The sequence below is a fragment of the Myotis daubentonii genome, chromosome 1 (genome assembly GCF_963259705.1).
Source record: "Myotis daubentonii chromosome 1, mMyoDau2.1, whole genome shotgun sequence".
In the NCBI taxonomy this organism is placed as follows: Eukaryota; Metazoa; Chordata; class Mammalia; order Chiroptera; family Vespertilionidae; genus Myotis; species Myotis daubentonii.
In genome coordinates, this window is record NC_081840.1 from 78,989,487 (window position 1) to 79,011,350 (window position 21,864).

The 21,864-nt window shown below is 46.2% G+C and overlaps 3 protein-coding genes and 1 long non-coding RNA gene across 14 annotated transcripts; 1 reads left to right on the forward strand and 3 right to left on the reverse strand.

The window, feature by feature from the left end:
• Nucleotides 1-109: 109 nt before the first annotated feature.
• On the forward strand, nucleotides 110-7,873 carry TSSK4 (testis specific serine kinase 4). 2 transcript variants are annotated; one of them, XM_059708920.1, is made up of 4 exons: nucleotides 110-4,673; nucleotides 4,984-5,198; nucleotides 5,563-5,956; nucleotides 6,386-7,873. In XM_059708920.1, exons 1-4 carry the CDS (start codon nucleotides 4,449-4,451, stop codon nucleotides 6,566-6,568), a joined length of 1,017 nt encoding a protein of 338 aa, XP_059564903.1. In that variant the 5' UTR covers nucleotides 110-4,448; the 3' UTR covers nucleotides 6,569-7,873. The 2 variants fall into 2 exon arrangements, with proteins under 2 accessions (XP_059564903.1, XP_059564893.1); XM_059708910.1 differs by having other exon boundaries at nucleotides 5,593-5,956.
• Nucleotides 7,589-13,901, reverse strand: LOC132240940 (charged multivesicular body protein 4a). Of its 10 annotated transcripts, none has more exons than XM_059708820.1 (10): nucleotides 13,723-13,882; nucleotides 13,546-13,606; nucleotides 13,366-13,476; nucleotides 12,939-13,046; nucleotides 12,743-12,838; nucleotides 12,505-12,663; nucleotides 11,232-11,489; nucleotides 8,734-8,848; nucleotides 8,443-8,578; nucleotides 7,589-8,028 (listed from the first exon to the last, which is right to left on the reverse strand). In XM_059708820.1, the coding sequence occupies exons 1-10, from the start codon at nucleotides 13,757-13,759 to the stop codon at nucleotides 7,970-7,972; spliced, it is 1,140 nt and encodes a 379-aa protein (XP_059564803.1). In that variant the 5' UTR covers nucleotides 13,760-13,882; the 3' UTR covers nucleotides 7,589-7,969. The 10 variants fall into 10 exon arrangements, 9 of the variants coding, with proteins under 9 accessions (XP_059564803.1, XP_059564823.1, XP_059564833.1 ...); XM_059708840.1 differs by having other exon boundaries at nucleotides 12,939-13,041; nucleotides 13,723-13,811; XM_059708850.1 differs by lacking the exon at nucleotides 12,939-13,046.
• A 655-nt stretch (nucleotides 13,902-14,556) lies between these two features.
• NEDD8 (NEDD8 ubiquitin like modifier) lies at nucleotides 14,557-21,565 on the reverse strand. The gene is made up of 4 exons (XM_059708935.1): nucleotides 21,286-21,565; nucleotides 15,644-15,691; nucleotides 15,407-15,489; nucleotides 14,557-14,926 (listed from the first exon to the last, which is right to left on the reverse strand). The coding sequence occupies exons 1-4, from the start codon at nucleotides 21,301-21,303 to the stop codon at nucleotides 14,830-14,832; spliced, it is 246 nt and encodes an 81-aa protein (XP_059564918.1). The 5' UTR covers nucleotides 21,304-21,565; the 3' UTR covers nucleotides 14,557-14,829.
• LOC132240992 (uncharacterized) lies at nucleotides 16,721-21,240 on the reverse strand. The gene is made up of 3 exons (XR_009454441.1): nucleotides 20,870-21,240; nucleotides 20,491-20,548; nucleotides 16,721-16,866 (listed from the first exon to the last, which is right to left on the reverse strand). It is a non-coding gene; the product is annotated as an uncharacterized LOC132240992 (long non-coding RNA).
• Nucleotides 21,566-21,864: the final 299 nt, after the last annotated feature.

The window sequence follows — 21,864 nt, forward strand, 5'->3', positions numbered from 1 at the left end:
CGGTGAGTTGAGTCCGTCAGGGTTTTTGTTAATTGCAGGTAATGAACCTTGCCATGCGTTCGTCTCCTGTTTTTGTTCTTATCTATGTATATGTATTTGGACTGCTCTTAATTTTGTGTTGCAGACTATTCAAGGGTGTCTACCTGTAGGGGCGTTTCCCTGGAGATCGGGCCCAGGGGCAGAGACCTTCCTTTGGCCACCTGGAAGCAGCCTGTGAGGAAGCTGCAAGTCACAAGTGGCTTCTGGCCTGAAAAGCCCTTCATTTGCCTACATCTGCCCCCTCTGACCCAGCCCTCCTTCCTACAGGAGGTGAGGTTCCAGGAAGTAGGGGGTTGAGTTTTTTAGAAAACGATTCTTGCAATTAGAAAAGTAGCTTAAGCCCTAGCCTGTTTGGCTCGGTGGATGGGGCTTCGGCCTGCGGACTGAAGGGTCCCGGGTTCGAGTCAGTTCAAGGGCACATGCTGGGTCTGTGGCTCGATCCCTAGTAGTCGGCGTGCTGGAGGTGGCTGATCAGTGATTCTCTCTCATCGTTGATGTTTCTGTCTCCCTCCCTTCCTCTCTGAAATAAGTAAAAATGTTTTTTTGTTGTTTTTTTAAGTAGCTTAAGTGGCTTTGGAATAGTTTTTAAGCGGCAACCTTCGGTCTCTAAAGCCAGAAACCTGGGCCTCTTTCTCAATTACCGTCCCCCCCCCCCACCCCCACCCCCCAGATCAATGCCACCAAGTCCCTTCTGCTTATTTCATGAGTCTCTTCCAAATACTTGCTCTCCCTGCCTGTCTTGATTCAGGCCCACCCTCTCACCTACATTACCATGACAGCAGCTTATTAAAAACATAGCTATCTGGGTACCACCAAATCAGGATCGTGGGGGAGTGGGCATCACTATTTGTTAGTAAGCTCTCATTTTGGTGCACATCAAAATTTGATCATGAGTATATAAGGCGAAGTCAAAAGAGCTTGGTATGGCCTGGCTGGCATGGCACAGTGGGTGAGCATGGACCTATGAGCCAGGAGGTCACGTTCCCAGTCAGGGCACAGGCCGAGGTTGCCGGCTCAGTCCCCAGTAGGGGGCGCAGGCAGGAGGCAGCCGACCAATGATTCTCATCATTGATGTTTCTATCTCTCCCTCACCTTTCCTCTCTGAAATAAAAATTTATTAAAAAAAGAAAAAAAAGAAAAAGAAAAAAGCTTAGCATGTAAGGTCACTCAGACCTGGACCTTAATTGCTTTTTTAGGTAATCCTATCCTGTGTTCAAGTTAAAATTCTTTTTTCCTTGTTTAAAATTAATTTTAGAGAGATGAAGGAAGAGAAACATCAATTTGTCGTTCCACTTATTTATGCATTTATTGGTGTCTTCTTATATGTGTCCTCATCTGAGATAGAACTGGCAATGCTGGCGTTTTGGGATGATGCTCTAACCAACTGCTCTCTGGCCAGGGCTCATATTGAAATTCTGAATGTCATGTTCTCTCAAGCCTGCAAGCCTCATGTGGTTCCTTCTGCCTAAACTGCCCAATCTACCATTCCTGACCTGCCTGGAGGCTTTTGAACAGTGCAGGCGCCATCTTCTCTATAAAGCCTTCCCTTTCGTCTCCTTCCAAGCATTGTTTGTAGCACTTTAACTGTACTGTTATTTCTTATGTGTGTCTCCCTTGTTAACTGCTAACTCCTTACAGAAGTTTATCCATTTTGCCATCCTCTGGACCTAGCAGTGCTCTTGTATATAGTAGGTAGCTTAATGCACGTTCTTCAGATGAAGTGGGTAACTCCCCTCCAGCCCTGCCTCCTTACCCCAGTGCCCTGGACAATGCTCATCTTGATAGAGTAAGGATATGTAGGTCAGGTTGTCAATAAATGGGGATTTACCAGTAGCCTATGGCATAATCTGTTGTTGAAGTTTTTGTTTTATTTTGGAGGATGGAAGATAAAAGACATCTGATTGTTCCCTTAGTTTTTCCTCTGCATGCCCCCTTTCCTTCCCCCCAAATCTCAAATCCAGACAACCCCTTTATGATCACAAGCTCTTGTCCTGGCATTCCCACCAAATTTGTTCTTCCATTTCACCGAGACCTAGAACCCCTCCCCCTCCCCCTTTGGCTTTTTTCTATCTTGTTTTCCAACCCATGCACCTTAGATTCTGCAATCCATCATTTCAACCACATTCTTGTCTGTGTTTTGTTTGTTTTTAATATATTTTTTATTGATTTCGGCGAGGAAGGGAGAGGGGGAGAGAGATTAAAAACATCAGTGATGAGAGAGAATCATTGATCTATTGCCTCCTGCATGGCCCCCACTGGGCATTGAACCCAGAACCCTTCAGTCCACAGGCCAGACACTTTATCTACTGAGCCAAACCAGCTAGGGCTGAAATCAATTTTTTAAAAATAAAATTAAAAACACAGGCAAGCCCTAACTGGTTTGACTCAATGGATAGAGCGTCGGCCTGCAGACTGAAGGGTCCTGGGTTTGATTCCGGTCAAGGGCACATGCCTGGGTTGTGGGCTCAATCCCCAGTGGGAGCCATGCAGGAGGCAGCCAATCAGTGATTCTCATCATTGATGTTTCTATCCCTTCTCTCCCTTCCTCTGAAATCAATACAAATAAATTTTAAAAGGTCAGGGTCGGGGGGAAGGAGACATATGTAATACTCTTTGTAATACTTTAAGCAATAAAACAAAATAAAAACATATTATTGTTATATAAAAAATAAAAATAAATAAGAATAAATAAATTTTTTAAAAAAGAATTTGTACTTGATTCTAAGGAGAATGGGAACATATTAAATTGTTTTAAATGGGCCTGGCTGGTGTGGCTCAGCAGTTGAGCATCAACCTAGGAACCTAGAGGTCCCTGGTTTGATTCTGGATCAGGTCACATGCTGGGGTTATGGGCTCCATCGCCAGTGGGGGTTGTGCAGGAGGCAGCCGATTGATGATTTTCATTATTGATGTCTCTCTCCCTTTCTCTATGAAATCAATAAAAATATATTTTAAGAAATTGTTTTGAATGGAATTAAATCAGGTTTATGCTTTGGACTTTAGGGTGAAGTAGAGTTTAGGGTCATGGAAAGCCAGATAATGCATTTCAAGGTTAAGAGGTGGAGTCTACTTCTCCACACCTTCAATCTGAGTGATCCTTGTAACCTTGTAATTGTCTTTACTCTTACAAAGATGTTGAAGTGATGCTTTGTGATTTTAGAGCCTAGTGGCTAGCCTAATTGGTCATGTGACTTGTGATTTTTTTTTTCCTCTTGGAATTCAGTGCCACTGTGTGAGGGAACTCAGGCTTGTCTGCTGGATAATGAGACGATATGAAGCAGAAACAAACCATCCCAGCTGAGATGAGACCAATTAAGTCTAGCTTAGTTTGCAAAAATAAAGTTGTTTTAAGCCCCAAACAGAAAAATGTATGAATTTTAAAATTAGATTCTTTAGAATTGCTTCTACAATACCTTGCAATTCTCTTTAATATTCTCACACTCATTGCCCTAGCGCCAGTTTGGCTCAGTGGATAGAGCGTTGGCCTGTTGACTAAACTGTCCCAGGTTTAATTCCTGCCAAGGGCACATGCCTGGGTTATGGGCTCGATCCCCTGCCCCCCAGTAGGGGGCGTGCAGTAGACAGCTAATCAATGTTTCTCATCATTGATATTTCTCTCCTCTGTGAAATCAATTTTTTTAAAAATTCTCACACGTGTTTTTTACGCTGGATATAAAGTCTGGGAGCACAGGGTCTACTAGCCTTGTTGCTTATTTTATCCCAATACTCAGCACGCTGCCTGGCACATAGTAGGTGCTCAATAAATATGAGTGGTTGGCCCTAGCCGGTTTGGCTCAGTGGACAGAGCATCGGCCTGAGGACTCAAGGGTCCCAGGTTCGATTCCGGTCAAGGGCATGTACCTTGGTTATGGGCACATCCCCAGTAGGGAATGTGTAGGAGGCAGCTGATCGATGTTTCTCTCTCATCGATGTTTCTAACTCTCTATCCCTCTCCCTTCCTCTCTGTAAAAAATCAATAAAATATATATTATAAAAAATAAATAAACATGGGTGGTTGAAGTGACCATATCTATAGAGGAGTCTCACCAGATTGTGAAGGTGCTCCAGGAATGAATATGTTCCAAACCACTTCATTCTCAAGCCTTGTGGCCAGTGGTGAATAGGTGAATTGTGATGTGTGCGGAACATGGGACCTTGGGGAATTCCGTAATCAAGAGGAGAATGAGTAACAACAGCTAGTGGAGACAAAGAATTCTCCCTTTCCCCCCCTCCATGTTCCCAGTGGAGAGCTGAACCCAGCATCCCAGATTTGTGTGACTACACAGGCAAGCATTTGGAGACTAACTTCACTTTGGTGCCCTAGCCCTCAGTGGCTCAAGGTGTCGGTTTTCTGAGCAGACAGGAGGCTCTTAAGTAGCAAAGCTCCCTGCTCTCAGCAAGCCCAGAACATGGGGAAGGGGGACACCCAGGAGGCAGCACCGCCCACTTCAGCCTACCGCTCTGTCATGGAGGAGTACGGTTATGAAGTGGGCAAGTCCATTGGCAATGGCTCCTATGGGACAGTGTATGAAGCTTACTACACAAAGCAGAAGGTCATGGTGGCTGTCAAGATCATTTCAAAGAAGAAGGCCTCTGAGGACTATCTTGTCAAGTTCCTGCCTCGTGAGATACAGGTTAGAGAGGGTACAGGAAGAGGGAACTGGTACCAAGCTGCTTAAGGCTTCTCAGAAGAGGTATGGCTAGGAGGGGATGGGGCCAGAAACCCCCAAACCAGAACTGATATAAATTCCATCTCTTTCCACTCATTCACCTTCAGCCCCTCAAAAAGGAGACATGCAAAGCACAGGGTTTGCCCACAGGCCACCAAACCCTCTTTTGTTCCTGTTGCAAAGTTCTATGAAAGTAGCACTGAGAGAGCAGGGGGCTGGGAGCACAGCCAAGGTTCTCCCTTCCCAGGTTGATGGGTCCCTCTTCTGGGGCCAGGTAATGAAGGTCCTGCGGCACAAGAACCTCATCAACTTCTACCAGGCCATCGAGACCACGTCCCGAGTGTACATAATTCTGGAGTTGGCTCAGGGCGGCGATGTCCTTGAATGGGTTCAGCGCTACGGGGCCTGCTCTGAGCCCCTTGCGGGCAAGTGGTTCTCCCAGATGTCCCTGGGCATCGCCTACCTGCACAGCAAGGGCATCGTGCACCGGTGAGTGTGCTGCCACCTGGACTGGGGCCTTTGGGCTCTCGAGGGGGTTTTATGCACATTTCTGCCCTGTTTTTTCCTCCTTTGACCTCCCTTCTCAGTATCTAGGCCCATTCATCCATATTTTTTAGCTGGTCAAGAACATTTATTAAGTACCCACTGTGGTTAGAGCACTTTATGAAATGGTGAGCTCCCAGGGTCCTCAGATACCATCCTCTTACCTCTTTGGGCTCTGCTCACAACTCCATGGCTTTCTTTCTCTCTACTTTGTTTTCTCACAATGGCATCTCTCTCGCTCTATGCCTTTCCTCATCTCTAGCCTCTGACCCCTGACCCTTCAGTTCTGAGTCTAATACTAAGTCCTCTCCCTGACCCCCAGCTTTTCTGCTCCTTGTAGGGACTTAAAGTTGGAGAATTTATTGCTGGACAAGCGGGAGAACGTGAAGATATCAGACTTTGGCTTCGCCAAGATGGTACCTTCTAGCCATTCTCTGCGTAATAGCCCTTCTTTACACCAAAGGAACTATTTTACCCACCTCAGCCAGACCTACTGTGGCAGCTTTGCTTATGCCTGCCCAGAGATCTTGTTAGGCTTACCCTACAACCCTTTCCTGTCTGACACCTGGAGCATGGGTGTCATCCTCTACACTCTGCTGGTTGCCCGTCTGCCCTTTGATGACACCAATCTCAAGAAGCTGCTGAAAGAGACTCAGAAGGAGGTCACTTTTCCACCTACCTTGTCCGTCTCCCAGGAGTGCAAGGTGCTGGCTCTCCCAATCGTACTGAGGACTCAAGGGACCCACAGGGAGGGAACCCAACCGAGGCCTCCCAACGCTAGAGAAGGCTCTTCCCTACCAGAGCCATCTTGCACTCTAGCCCCTGCCCTAGAATAGTGGGAAGGACTTAAAGGGCCAACCACTGGGTTCCGCACCTTAGATGTGAGTGGTGAGCAGGATTCACCTATCTTTTTAGGCCAGAAGAGGATTATGCAAGGGATCCCCCACAATGAATCCATCCTTCTCTTCCCCTCCAGGGAGTTAAAGGCTTGGTTCTTTAGGATAAAATCAGGGCCACAGCCCCTTCCATCAGAGTGGTGTGATGGGCTATCCTGCTTCTTTCTTAGGTCCCCTGTTCAATGCCTGTGTGGCACAATGGGAGGCTCAGCCAAGACCCCTCTCTCCCCCGCCTAGAACCTGGTCTTCCAGACGCTACGTCAACCCAACAAGCGTGCCACCATCCTGGACATCATCAAGGATCCATGGGTGCTCAAGTTCCAGCCTGAGCAACCCACCCATGAGATCAGGCTGCTTGAGGCCATGTGGCAGCCGCTCAGCACGGCGAGTCGTCGCACATCCTTGGAAATCAATATCTGAAAGTGGCTGAGGCAGGGGTTGAGAGAGGAGCAAAGCAGGAAGGGTTTGGGGCTAAAAATCTTTTATACCAAAAATAAATCTAATTCTGATTAGTTTCATTAGTCGGGGTCAAAGATATTCTTTCCTTAGGGAACCTTAGCAGGGAACACTGCTGAGGGTAAGAGGTGATTTCTGCCCAGAGCCTGTGACTAGTAATCTTGATAGCTGTTAAGTCCACACTGTCATTCACAGTGTAGCTTATATTTGGCTCATGGGGGAGGGTGTGCTCAGATGAAAACATGCTTGAGAGAAGTTCATTATTCTGGCTAAGTACATGTTCACTATTTTACATTTCTTTGCACTTTAAATGGTCAAGTCATAGGGTAGAGGCCCTGGTTGCTCTGTTTGGTCATGGCTCTGCCTCTGTCTATAGTCTAAAGGGATAGCATTGTGTTATCAAGCCTGGCCAGTGGTGCTCAGTGGTTGGAGGTCACAGTCCAATTACAGGTCGGGGCACATGCCCAGGTTGCAGGCTCAATCCCCAGTAGGGGGCAGCCGATCAATGATTCTCTTTCATCATTGATATTTCTTTCACTCTCTCCCTCTCTGAAAGCAGTATTTTTTTAAAAAAGAAAAGTAATGGTTATCAGGATATATGAGGTATCTTGTTCTTTGTCACTCCTTTAAATTCACTATTGAAACAACCCTAGTGAATCATAGCCACATACACTATTGCTCCTAGACAGAAAAGTGACAGTTCAAACCAAGTCTACTAACTGTGGGTTCTGGATAAAGGAAAACTACTTGCCCCTTTATCCCTGTATTCTCCTTCCCTATCATTAATAATGAGCTTTGCAAAAAAAAAAAAAAAAAGGGGGGGGGGGTGGTAAATCATGGGGCTGTCTTGTCAGACACTGACTGGGGAAAGTGATGAGGGAAGATGCAGAGAAAGCTCCAGTTCTAAGATAAGCAATAGATGGCAGTTTCCTCAGCCACAGCTCTAGCAACTCTAGGACAAACCAACTTGCAAGATGAACCTAGTAGGTAAGATATTGGAAACATTTATTCTATGTTACAATGCCCCTTCATTACTCCTGTTAGTATTCACTGCCTGAAACAGCTCCAAGTTTCAGGTGCAGACAAGGCCGTATAAGCACTAGGATTCCATCTGCCCAATTTTATTGAAGGGCACTGTAACTGCTATCAAAGAGAAGGGAGCCCAGGGGCTCCTCCCACACCAAGATCCTTCTTCAGAGTTGATCCAAGCCAGGGATTGGAGGGCAGCAGACCCTTTCTCAGGCAGGGCTCTACCACCACCCTCAGCAGGGCCTCCCAAAAAGGCTATGTTCCTTTAGCTCAGCACTTGGCACTTAAGGAAAAGAGATCAACGAAGGCAGCATCAGGAAGATCAGCCCAGACTCATCAGGATACCCACTCAGCCAACTGCTTTAGTGCGTCCTCATCTTCATCCGCTTTGGGAGCTTTGGGGACAAGGATATCCAGAAAGACATGTTAAAGCCTCAGCACCTTCCAATCACCCCTTGCTACAGCACTCAGAACCTGCTGAATTCTCTCTCCCCAGCAAAGAACCTAAAGGTTTGGTACTTCTGCTTGCTGGGCTGCTGCTAATCCTGTATCTTTGTGCACATTTTTAAAAGGTGCCTGTTTTGCACAGCATCTGCAGCCCTAAACCAGGGTACACAGTTTGCTGAGTGGAGCACAGACTGGATTTCGGTCCCCTTTCCCCTTTAGCCAGGTGCCCTTACAACAACCTGTGCAACTTTAGCAGCAGCGCTTTCTGCCTGGTTCCTTTAAGGCAGGATAGATGAGGAACTCTCTCCCCATATCTATCCCACCCTCTCAAGTCCTTGAGACATCAGAACAATCCTGAGTACCTGGCCCTGCAGGCAGATGTGTAGAGGGTACACTGGGCAGTTTGACTGGGGGTTCTTCCTCCTTGTCGCCCACATGTAACAACTCCCGAGCCAATTCCTCTTGTTCCAGCTCCTCTAGTTCCTCCAACAGTTCATCCTAGATAGACAAGATTCAAGACGAAGACAGGAAACTTTTGCTTCTAAAAACATATCATGTTCCCCTCTAAACTTGCCCCCCGATTCTCTTAGACATTGTTTTTTGGATGGTCCCATGCTTCCTCCAAGACTTCCTGACCCCTCACTCCTGATCACCTCATCCACATCATCTGCAAAGCCCACAGGCCGAGAAATGGCATCAGAAATCTGCTGGGCCACCTCCTGTTGTTCTGTGATGTCGGCCATCAGTTCATCCACCTTGTCAATGTCCCTGAGAAGAAGATATATAGCCCAGAAATCAGGCAACTGCCCCCCTGACTTTCTGATCGCACATGAATGACGCCCCTTGTCTGTGGCCTCACTGATAAATCCATGGCTATCAGGTATAAGAGATCCCTGGAAAATTGTAACTAGGCAAGTTACAATGGCAAACTGAAAATGGCAAGAATCCACATGGGAATGGGGGTGGGGCTGGGAACAGATTACACTCCCTTTTCTGAAGAACCTTTAGAAAATTAGGAAAATCATTTTTCCTTGCTAGAAAGCTCCAGCCAGAAAAGAGAGATTCTTGCAAGAAAAGGAGGCTGACAGAGGTCTAGCCATCATAGGTGTCTATACTGTAGATTCACATTCGGAGAGCTTTTAAGAGCCAAAGCCTAATACCAAGCTACTCTCCTGTGCTTGGGCCCCCTCCCCCCATACCCACATGTCCTGGTAGGCTTTCTTCATGCCATGGGCAGCAAGCTCCATGGTGCGAAGCACTTCTGCATTGGTGGTGGCATTCTCAATGGCTTCACGCTGAAACTCCAGGGTGGATAATGTCCCATCCGTTTGTGCTAGCTGCTGTTCCAATCTTTTCTTCCTCCGCAAAGCCTGTAGGGCAGCTGACCCAGCCCACACCTTGAACATCAGAGTCAGAAGCCCCTGCTTCCCTCCCACCTGGGTCCTCTGGCACCTTTCCCCTGTCACCTCTCTTATTTTTGGTCCCATGCTTCTTGGCTGTTTGGAGCTCCTGTTGAATCTTCTGTTCCAGAAACTCCTGTTTCTTGATCAGTATCTTCTCCGTTTCCTTCAGTTTCTGTATCGCCTCTTCAGGGGTTGGTCCCTTCTCCTTCTTCCCTGGAGTCCAATAGAGAAGACCCATATTGTGTGAAGGGAAAAAATTAACCACCAATCATGGAGTGCACGGTATGTGCTAGGCACTTGACTGCGTTATTTTAATCCCAAAATGACTCTCTACAACAGCGGTTCTCAACCTGTGGGTCGCGGCCCCTTTGGAGGTCGAACGAGACCCTTTCACAGGGGTCGCCTAAGACCATCCTGCATATCAGATATTTACATTATGATCCATAACAGTAGCAACATTACAGTTATGAAGTAGCAACGAAAATAATTTTATGGTTGGGTCACAACATGAGGAACTGTATTTAAAGGGCCAGAAGGTTGAGAACCACTGCTCTACAACGAACGGACTATCTTCACTTTACAAATGTGAAAACAGGCACAAAGATACTAAACATTTTTTGTCTGAAATCACAACTAGTAAGAGATTGAGCAGTGATTGAAATGTGGCAGTATGACTTCCAAAGCCAGTATTCTTTTGCTGTCCAAGCTGCCTTTTCAAGTCATTTCCAGCTTTCAAAAAATTTTTATAGACTTTATTTCTTAGAACCGGTTTAGGGCCACAGCAAAACTGAGTGGAAGGTACAGATATTTTCCATTTGCCCCTTGCACCCACATATGCATAACCTCCCATGATCACATCCCCCACCAGAATTGTCACTGTTTATAATCACTGTTCCATTTGCTATCCTAGGAGATACCCAAGGTCCTGACACCACAGGTTTAAATGGAACGAAGTACAGGGGGCTAGAGAAAAAAAAATTTAAAACCTGATCTCAATTTTCCCTTTCATCTTCTGCACTTCTCAGTTCTTTCCCTCCGCCCACAAATCTGATGGCCCTTGCCTGCTTGAAGTCCTTCCATACTCTCTACTGCCCACAGGATAAAATCCAAAGCTTTAAAAATGAGACACACAAGGTCCTCTCCCACTACACTTCCTTCTGCTTTCTCTTCCCCTTCAGCCCACATATTCGTGGAACTACTCTTCCAGCTAAATATCCTCTTTCCACCTTTGTTTTGCGCACACACGCCGTTCCCTCTTCCTGGGGTAGCTGGTCCCCACCTGGCAGGCTTCTAGCCTGCTGGACCCGACGCCTGCCGCTTCTATGCTTCCCCGGCTCCACGAACATCGCCATGTAGTGCACACTCTGCTGTAAATGCCAGTTTTGCTTGTCTTCCCCCATCAGAGAGGAGCTTTGAGAAGGCCCCTTTCTTCGTCACCGCAGCTCCCCTCTCGCCCAGCACCAGGAGAGCACCAGAGTTTGGGGAAGGACTGGAAACTGGCCGTCGGAACCTAAACCGTGGGAGCCGGCACTGCCGCCGTCCCCACCCCGAGCCTTCCCGGACCCAGGGCTCTTCCTTCCGAGGCGGCGGAAGGCGGGCAGGCGGCGCCTGGCGCTCTGACAAGGCGGGGCCTCCTGCGCTGGAGGCCTTGCGGGGCCATCCCCAGGATTTTCGGGAAAGCCTGTCCCCGGGTTTCTTCCCCGCCTGTCTCCCCCGCCCCCTCCCCTTCCCCTGTGGCCCGTGCTCACCCCTCCCGAAGAGTCGGCCGAGACCACTCATGGCCCCCGCCTGTCCTGCCTCTGCCCCACGGCGTCCCGCACACTTCCGCCTTGTTCCTGGGAGCCTGCAGCCCAGCGCTCAGAGACCCGCCTCGGCCAATCCCTTCTTGGGGCTCCGCTGCGACATCACCCGGCGCCAAGGAAGCCACTGCTGTCACGTGACGCGAGCCACCAGCCCCAAACCCGCAAGCTCGGCTCGAAGCAGCCGCTTCAAACAGACCGTCCAACCTACGAGGGAAGGGGGGGGGGGGGGGGTAAGAGATCAACCACAGGACTTGTATTCGTGCATATGGGCTTAACCAATGGACACAGACGGGGGGTGGGGGGTGGGAGGGCATGTGCGGGGGGAGCGGGGGCGGGGGCGGGGAGCCGCCTGGGAGAGATCAGTGGGGGGAAAAAGACTTATGTAATACTTTAAACAAAAAGAATTTTAAAAAAAGAAGTACAGATTAGTAATTACAAAATGATCATGATATAAAGTACAGCAAAGGGAATATAGTCAATAATATTATAAGTAGCCGAAACCGGTTTGGCTCAGTGGATAGAGCGTCGGCTTGCGGACTGAAAGGTCCCAGGTTCGATTCCGGTCAAGGGCATGTACCTGGGTTGTGGGCACATCCCCAGCAGGAGATGTGCAGGAGGCAGCTGATCGATGTTTCTCTCTCATCGATGTTTCTAACTCTCTATCTCTCTCCCTTCCTCTCTGTAAAAAGTCAATAAAATATATATATAAAAAAAATAATAATATTATAAGTATGTATGGTGTCAGGTGGGTACGTGAAATATTGGGGGGATCACTTTGTAAAGTATATAATTGTCTAACCACTATGCTGTACACACGAAACCAAAACAAAATGATATTAACTGTAAACTGTAATCAAAACTAAAATTTTGAAAATAAATCCACACACACAAATAAAAAAAACAAAGCAGCCACTTCACTTTGAAGTATAAAAAGTCTGGCCCCCCCCCCCCCCACAAAAAACCTGTTTCCTGGAAGGAAATGTGCAGGGGACAGTGGAAGACTTGGCTCTTCATGCCCTGGACAGCTCAGGAGAGGGAGTGGGGCGGGGCCAGGAGAGGGGACAGAGTCCTGGGTTTGCCACAGGCTGTAAGGCAGAACCTGGTGCAGCCTAACCCTCACACTCTGGTAGCCAACCCTGGTCCACACGCGAGAAAAACCACTCCACGCTGTGAGAAGATTTCTGGTCACACAAATACACTTTATAATTTACACGTGCACCTGAAAATGCCTTCCTGGTTTCCTTGAGTTTTATGCCTCAAATGAGGCTCATCCGCAGGACTGGACCTCAGGGTCCAGTGTGGGCCTTTGCAAATGTCTCTAGTCCTTGAGTCAGGACTTGAAGACTCATTCCATTCTGAACATGAATGCAGGTAACACCTAGAGAGAAAAGAGATATTTTACCCCTCGTTTCTCCTAGGAACCCTTTCTTCCCCCTTTCCCAAAAGGTTATTCTCACCACTCAGTACCCAGTTTGCTGACGTCAACAATATTCCGCTTCTCATCATCAAAGAAGATCATCTGGGAGAAAGGAACTCCAGTCTTCTGCTGCAGCCTGTGCAGGGCAGGGCAGGGGAGGAACCAAGCTGGCTTCCTAATTCTTCCAGTCTCTCTGCTCTTCTCTCCCCCTGCTTCTACCCTCATCTCCCTCATACCTCTCAAAGTGTGTGACCTTGCTGCCTGGATAGATTTCCCTTTGAACAAAGTATCTGGCAAGGTCAAAGAGCTCCAGTAGCTGGTTGGCCCCTTCTATTTCACCTGTCCTGCAAAAAGGTGTGGTAGATGCAATCAGGAGAGTGGAGGGCCCGAGCTGCAAGTTAAGTTATGTATCTCCAGGGGGAAATCAACTTGCTATTTCCCTAGGATGGACGGATAGGCTTTCTAGGTCCAATCCTTCCTGACATAGGTGGCGCTAAGCCAACGCTGAATGAATAAAGGGCACAGGGGAAGTCATCATTTTAAAAATGTACAATACCTGCAAATTTTCCACCGCCTACATTTTTGTAACCAAGGGTTTACACAAGAAGTCTCACGCATGCATCTGTCAACATTAGATTGAGGGTTTTTTTCAGTTGTTCTTACCGTGAAGCGGCTGCCATGGGCACCCCAAGGCCTCGAAATCGGTCCAGGACCTCGGGCACCTCTGGGTACAGTCGGATGGTCCTGCCTTGCCTATCTCGTACAGTCCCATCACTGGAGAAGGCGAGAATGCACTCAGCTCCGGCGCGACCCTCTGGCCCGTCCTCCCCAGCCCGCCCTCACCTGCTCTTGTGGAATGGGGGGTCTACGTGCGTGTCCACCCAGAATGGCCAGAGCGTGTAATCTGCGTGGGGAAGAAAGGGGAGGGTTCAGCCGGGAGGGGGCAGGGACTCGAGAACTGGAACTGGGGTTTGGAAAAGGAGCGCGCCCTACGAAACTCTCCGCAGTAGGGTCCCTCACCCAGATCGAAGACAGCGAGCTTAGGGAGCGGCGCCATCACCGGCGCCCACGGGCTGCGTGCAGAGAGGCGGGGCCTTCTCTGGGGCCACGGAGATACCCTCCGGCAGCGGTCGCCTGAAGGCCGTGCAAGGGTGCCATCTGATGGCGGAGGGCGGGAAGGACGGCAGCCAGCGCCAACGCGACCGCGCGGGACCACAGCGGTGCTTCTCCTTCCCTTACTTCTCTGCTTCACGCAGTCTCCCGAGGTTCTACTAGAGACGCCAGGGAAAGGCAGACCTTTCTCTGGCACCGGTCCCTCACCTCACCTCCCAACGAAGACAAGTGGTCCATCACGGCTGTGCCACTCCTCACTCGGCCTCTGTTCTTATCAGCGTCTCTCCACAGGATAGAGCCCGGAGCCCTCAGCAATACTCCAGCCATAAAGAATGTGCTATCTGTAACACCCTGCAGGCCTTTCTCAAGTCAGGCCCAAATGTCCAGTAGGCCCACAACAGGAGATAATTCACTCTCCTGGTTCCGACCATGTCAGCAGGATGATGATAGATGTAGAACCACCAGTTTGGGGGGAGAAACCGATTTTCATTGTTTGCCAATTACTATAAATATTCTACCATGGCCAATTTCAAGCTACCAACATGAAGTTACTTAATTTGGGGTTGTAGAGAGATGCCAATAGTTAGCTCTCACGAACTGGTGAGATCTGGCACCACTGACAGTCTGGTAATCATTCTGAGGGCACATTCCCTTCCACTGTCCTACTCTTTCAGCCTGGTATAACTGGGTGTGCATTGAGTCCATTTTGACTTCAGTCATGTTTGTATAACAGAAGAAAGATTCCAGGAGGCCAGGAAATATTTTATTGACAACCAGGGACAGAGCCATAAGAGAGGGAAGTACACAGGACTGCAACTAAAACCCAATAGCCAGCAGGGGCCATTTGGGACAGGAACACTGCATCCTGGGGTCCTCACAGTCTCCTACCCGTAGACACACAAGACTGGGCATCCAGGAAAGGGGGCAGTGACTCTGGTGCCCCAGAGAGTGACAGGATATATGATGCCTCATCACGAGAGACAAGGTAAGGAGGTAAAATGGAGAGAGGGTCCATCACTGCCTAAAGCCACCTCCTCCTCTTAGAGCCAACACCAGGTGGAGGACTGAACCACCTAGGATTTTATAATCAGCTGCTGTCTTCTCATCATTCCTGCAGGAAAAGAAGGCATAAAAAGGATTAGAAAAATCATCTAGAACAGGGCTTAACCTGGGTTTCATGGATCTCTCGGGGGGGTGGGGGGAAGGTGTCTATAAACTCAGATGAGAAAAAAAGTTACATCTTTATTTTTACTAACTCCTACCTGAAATCTAATATTTCTTTAAATTGTGAACATAGGCAAAATCCATAGTGGTATTAGCAATATGGGTAACCTATTAACAATAGAAATTAGATATTTTCACACATTACAATTATTTGCAGATATCTTGAAAATATTTTCAATATAATTTGCTTCTGTAATTCTATGTATTTTATTTTATGTCTGCAGAATCTGATTCGGAGAAGAGGTGCACAGGCTTCACTAAATTGTCAAAGGGTCTAGGCCACCAATAAAAAGAAGCAGGCCATCTCCATACTGGCTCCCTCACCTTCATTAAGATTGCCACACCCTCATTTCCATTCCAAACTCACATCTGTTTACCACTGTAGATGAGCCGCTGCTGCTGTGGGGGGATTCCCTCTTTCTCTTCCACACGTTCCTTGATTCGTTCCACCTTAAGGAGTACAAGTAGTCAGGGGCTACCCGTGGTAGATACGGGAAGTGGAAAGAACAGAGCTATGCAGACAGCATGAAAGCAAAGGACTAAGTTCATCAGCATATCCAAACAAATGTAGAGAGATAGGCATGAAGATGTGTTGGGGTATTACCTTATCTGTGGGTTCAATGTCAATCTCAATCTCCTTTCCGGTCAGCGTCTGAAACAGGCAAGGGTTTCATGAGTCCTACAGGCCACTGTACAATATTTTTCTTGGGTAAAAATGTCCTGTCCTGGTCTCTGCGGATCTACTACCTTCTAAGAGATGTACATTCTTGGCAAAGCTGCTCTGAAGAATTGGAAGGCATTGACCACATCTAAATTCATCAAACATTTTTAGGCTGTGGAAATGTTTGAGAGGGCAAGATTCTGTGAATCATTTGACCTTAGTCCCACAGGTCATTTCACATCCCCCACCCCACCCCACTAGAATCCATGGTATTTTTGCTTGACATAGCAATGAGAGGTATCCTAAAGATAGCATTCCTTTGAGTCAGAAGGATGTTGTTGTATATCAGTGGTAGAAATTAACATTTAGATAATTCAAAGAATTCTCAAGGATATCAGAGATTAACTTAAGTAATACTAGAATTCAACATTCTATTCTCCCATATGTTCTACAGACTTCTGTGTAAATCCTAAAATGCAGCTCTGGTCTTCTTGACTTCTTCCATAGGCTAAGGGCTGCTGACATCCAAATACAATATACTAACTGTACACTTAAAAATGATGCCCTAACCCTAGCAGGTTAGGCTCAGTGGATACAGCGTCGGCCTGGGGACTGAAGGGACCCAGGTTCGATTCCGGTCAAGGGCACATGCCAAGGTTGTGGGCTCAATCCCCAGTAAGGGTCGTGCAGGAAGCAGCCAATCAATGATTTTTTTCTCATCATTGATGTTTCTATCTCTCTCTCCCTCTCCCTTCCTCTCTGAAATCAATAAAAATATATTTTTTAAAAATCTAAAAACAGCAGAAACCGGTTTGGCTCAGTGGATAGAGCGTCGGCCTGCGGACTGAAAGGTCCCGGGTTCGATTCCGGTCAAGGGCATGTACCTGGGTTGCGGGCACATCCCCAATAGGAGATGTGCAGGAGGCAGCTGATCGATGTTTCTCTCTCATCGATGTTTCTAGCTCTCTATCTCTCTCCCTTCCTCTCTGTAAAAAATCAATAAAAATATATTTAAACAAAAAAAAATCTAAAAACAAAAAAGAAAAAATGTTGCCCTAGGCTCAGTGGATAGAGCACCAGCCTTAGGACTGAAGGGTTGTGGGTTTGATTCTGGTTCAAGGGCATGTATCTTGGTTGCAGGCTCGATTCCCTCCCTTCCACTCTCTCTAAAAAATAAAATATAAAAAAATCAATGGGAAAAATATCCTCGGGTAAGGACTAACATAACAACAAAAAAGTACTTCCCGTACCACTACCTATGAATTATTTTCACAGACGAACACATAGAAAAGACTAATCAAGGGTCTAGATCTTATTACCAATTGACAAGAAAAACAGGTAGAAGAGGAATGTATTAAAAGACAACATGGAGATGTAATCAGCAAAATCCAAACAGTAGGAAACTCTATGGGACAAACAATATAGTTTATTCAACAAGAAAAAAGAGAGAAAAGGGTGCTTTATAGGTTTGAAGAGTTTAAAATACATATCAACCAACTGTAATGTATGACTTTAGATTCAAACTAACTATAAAAATAAATGAGACAAAAAGCGTACATTGGTTGATAGTAAAAAAATCACTGTTAATCTTTTAGGTGTGATCATTATGGTTATATTAGGAAAAAAGTTATTTTTTACAGCTAAATACTGAAATGTATGAGTAACCTGCTGGGATTTGTTTCATAAAACATCAGCTAAGGAGGATTGGTGAGTGTAAATAAGATGGACCATGAAATTACAGTTTTTGAAGCTGGGTAAAGGGTGCAGTATGTCTTTCTCTATGCTGTGATATATGTTTGAAGTTGTCCATAATTAAAAAGTAACTGAACAATTTTAAAAGATATTCTTTATATATCATGCGATACTAGCTTCTTCCCTCAGATCTGCTCACTGTGACCCAGGAATGCATTCAATGCTATTTAACAAGTCTATGATAAACTTAAGCCCAACACACTGCTTTAGGTGCTGGAGGGGATATAAAAGAAATTAAGTGATCCAGCCTTTGCCAACATTTTCAAGTGAAGATTTACAATCAAGAAACACTGAGCCGTATAATTAATAGAACAAGCCTATATATACAAGGAAATGCCATATTGAATACTACTGTCCAAATACAAGGTGCAATGTCAAAATGCTATGGTGAGTGAAAATCAGCACTGATTAATTTAAACCTAAATACAATAACATTTCACACTCACTATTATAACTAAAATAAAAATGGCTGATATGACTAGCAAGGGTGCAAAGCAGCTGAAAAGTTCATTCATTGCAGGTGGGAATGTAAAATGGTGCACCTGAAGAACTGTTTAGCAGTTTCTTTTAAAGTTACATTATCAAGCCCTGGCTGGATAGCTCAGTTGGTTAGAGCATCCTTCCGATCAAGGTTGCAGATTCGACCCCCAGTCAGGTCGCTAGAGGAAGCAACCAATGAATGCATAAGTAAGTGGAACAACAAATCCATGTTTCTCTCTCTCTCCCTAAAATAAAAAAAATAAAAGAATACATTTAATAAATAAATAAGTGAATATATATATATATATATATGTAAAACACATGACCTACTAATTCCATTCCTAGGTATTTATCCAAAGGGAAAACATATGTCCACAAAAAGACTTGTATAACAATGTTCATAGGACTCTTATTCATAATGGCCAGAAATAGAAACAACCAAAATGTTCACCAACAGTAGAATGGATAAACAAACTGTGACACTGCCATCCAAAGGAATACTACTCAATTATAAGGAGGAAGTACAGACATACTCAACAACAGACATAATGCTGAGTGAAAGAAACCAGACACAACAATTATGCATTGTAATTCATATGAAGTTCTAAGACAAGCAAAACTAACCTATGGAACCTTTTAGAGAGTAGGAGTGGAAATGTTCTAGATCTTATGGTTACATGAGTAGAAATCGTGGTTAAAAACTCACTGAACTGAACCCTTAAGAAGTTTGTGTTTTATTCTATGTTAAAAAAAAGATTTGAGCCAGCCAGCATGGCTCAGTGGTTGAGTGTCAACCTATGAACCAGGAGGTCATGATTAGATTCCCAGTCAGGGCACATGCCCAGGTTGCGAGCTCAATCCCCAATGTGGGGTTTGCAGGAGGCAGCCAATCAATTATTCTCTCATTAATGATGTCTCTCTCTCTCTCTCTCTCTCTCTCTCTCTCTCTCTCTCTCTCTCTCTCTCTCATTCTCCCTTCCTCTCTCTGAAATCAATTACAAAAACATATTTAAAAAAATATTTGAATGAGAAAAATAGGGCTTAGACAGTAAAGATGATTGCCCAAAGTTATCTGCTAAGAGGGTACTAATGCAGGATCTGGGGTAAGGGAGCAATATGATGAAGAAGTTTAAAGATCTGTACACTATGATTTTGTATATTATGTCTCAATTTAGACTCTAGACTTTAGAGAGGGCATGGCCATATGAAAACCTGGTTGGAGGCATCACACATGAACAAAGACATAAGTTAATGAGACCCCAGACCAGAATAAGTGTAATGGGAATGAAAAGAAAACCAAGCAAAAAGAAATATCAAAGGAAAAATTAGGTTCTAAAAGAGAAATTACTCTAAAGAACTGAGTTCCAGATACCTGGTAGATTTGCAGGATCAATATATGAGTATGGGGAGCCAACTTAAGAGAGAAGATGATGTATTTAATTTTAGAAAGATGAAGTATCAAGAGAAGATTTAAATCAGAAGGACCTGTAAAGGACTGCAGAAAAAGATATGGAAGAAGTCAGCTAAGGGAAGAGAAAAGTTGAAAAATTAGTAATTTATAAAGGAGTCCTGCCAATAAAACCTATCATTTATATAACTCACAGCTAACTAATCACTTTTATATGTATTTAATGTATAGAGAAATGTAGCAAACCACCACCAAAAAAGAGAGATACAGGACAGAGAAACCCACTTAAAGGTGAAAAGGAAAGTGTTTCAGGAAAGGAAAATGACAATTTCAGAGAAGTACTAAATAAAAATTAATTCAAAGAGACAAAATCTAGAACCTTGCTACTCAAGCAGCATCAGCATCACATGGGAGCATGTTAAAACGCAGAATCTCAGGTCTCATCCCAGACCCACTGAATTAGAATCAGTATTTTCACAAGATCCCCAGGTGACTCTTAAACACTTTTAAGTTGAGAAGCCCATCTATCACAGTATACTTTTAAACTGCAGGTCTCAACCATCAATGGGTTATGAAATCAACTTAGGATAGGATTGAAATGTCAAAGCAGATCACACATAATAAGGTGTGTTTTTTTTTGGGGGGGGGGGCGTGTCTGAGACATGAGGTAAAATTTTTAAATGTAGATTGAGATTTTAAAAAGAGTTTCCAAAACACTGAACATCAAGTATAGTAATAATGGTTTGTTGGACTAACAGTATACTCAGGGGACACAAAAAACCCTATGCATAGAAAAGAAGATAAAAGCACTGATCTGCTAGTGTTCTTCACACTTTTTGACAGTGACCCATATTAAGAAATACATATGAACTAGTAACGCAACACTTTTACCCAGAAGTATACCCTGACATTTCTATTTTCTTCTTCTTTTTTTAAAAATATTGCTCACGACCCACTGAACTCTTAAATTGACTTCACAATGAGCGACTCTTTAAAGGCCACTCCTCAAGTTTGAAAAACAATATAGTTTGGCCATGGCGTTTGGCCTCAATCCTAGCTAAGAGGCGGTTTGGAAGAACTGAAGAGGTTAAGAATGGCTATGATATACAGCAAACACACTAAGGAGCTGATGAAATAACGACAGACTTACTCAGAAGTAAAGCAGTCAAGCTAATGTTGCACTGCATCGATTGTTAATTTTTGTCTGTCTGCAGGTACAAAAGAGGAAATCGCAGGTAGGACTGGTGAGGGTTGGGAAATGAAAAATAATGGGAGTTGAGAGAAGATGCAGTTAACCCTGCCAGTACAAGAACTGGGGCACTGGTAACGAACCAACCCGCCCCCGTCCCGGAAGGCAGGCTGGCCCAGGATGCCTGGCTCAGAAAGGCAGGTCTGCCTAACACTCCCAGTTCGGGTTCCTGAAGGCTGGCTGAGATACCAAACCTTGACGACAACCAGCAAAGACTAACGATCTAGCCTTGGAACCACCCTCTCCCCCTTCCTCCCCTCACCCCGGTTCCCAGGCTAACGTTTTTGTGCTGTGCTCGGACTGGGAGAAGCAGGTAACCTGGGCACGAAGCACGGAGATCTGGGCTTATTCCAAGAATCTAAGGGAGAGTGGAGCCAAGCTGCTGCTAGGTCTTCTCCCTGGGCGCGGGGGGGTTGAATACAGCGAGAACCCTGGCAAAGGAGGCCTTCAGGGTCATGTCACGTCTGGCGAGAAAGCAGGAAAGACAGAAACCCCGCGGTCACTTAGCTGGGCCAGCCCCTCGCCATCAAAAACGTGAAGAGCCCCCCCACTTCCCATCACCCCTCGCGCGGAGCCCTGAGGGTGTCAGCGCCCTCAAGGCTCGGGAAAGGCGTGGTTTCCTTCCCCGCTTCTCCCGTAAGGCACAGCGGCCAGCCCAGTACCACTGCGTCTTGGCAAAGCTGGAGATGCTCCCACCTTCACTTTAATTAGCATCTTCTTCCGATATTGGGTCTGCACACAGATAAATTGCTGCTTCTACCGCTGCGGTGGCTGCTGCCGCTCCCTAGCACTCCGTCGGTGGGAGTCACTTCTGCTTCCGGGTCATTGGCTGGCTCCACCCCTCCCCCTTCATTCCCTGGGATTCCCCAAAGGCTCAGAAATGCTCCCCGCGTTTCCTTTCGGTGGCGTCCTAAAGAAAAAGAAGGTGGCTAGCTTAATTAGAGCAGAGATGACGCCTCCGCGACTCTGAGAGTCCCCAGCGAGCAGGGTCGTGGGAAGACGGGGCGGAACGAACTACTTCTCCCATCCTGCCTGCGGGCAGCTCCGCACGTTGCACCCTGGGAGTTGTAGTCTCCTGCTTCTCAGGCCAACGGCAACCTCAGTGTGTGAATTCCGTTAACAGAAGACCTCGCACAGCCGCCGCCGAAGCTGGAATTCCTCAGTTAATCGTTCTCGCCCGCAATTAGCGGAACCTGTTGGCGTGGCCCACAAGGCTTAGCGGGGCTGCACGAGGATCGTTGCTAAGCAAGGGGAACTTCGGTCAACTGCCACCTT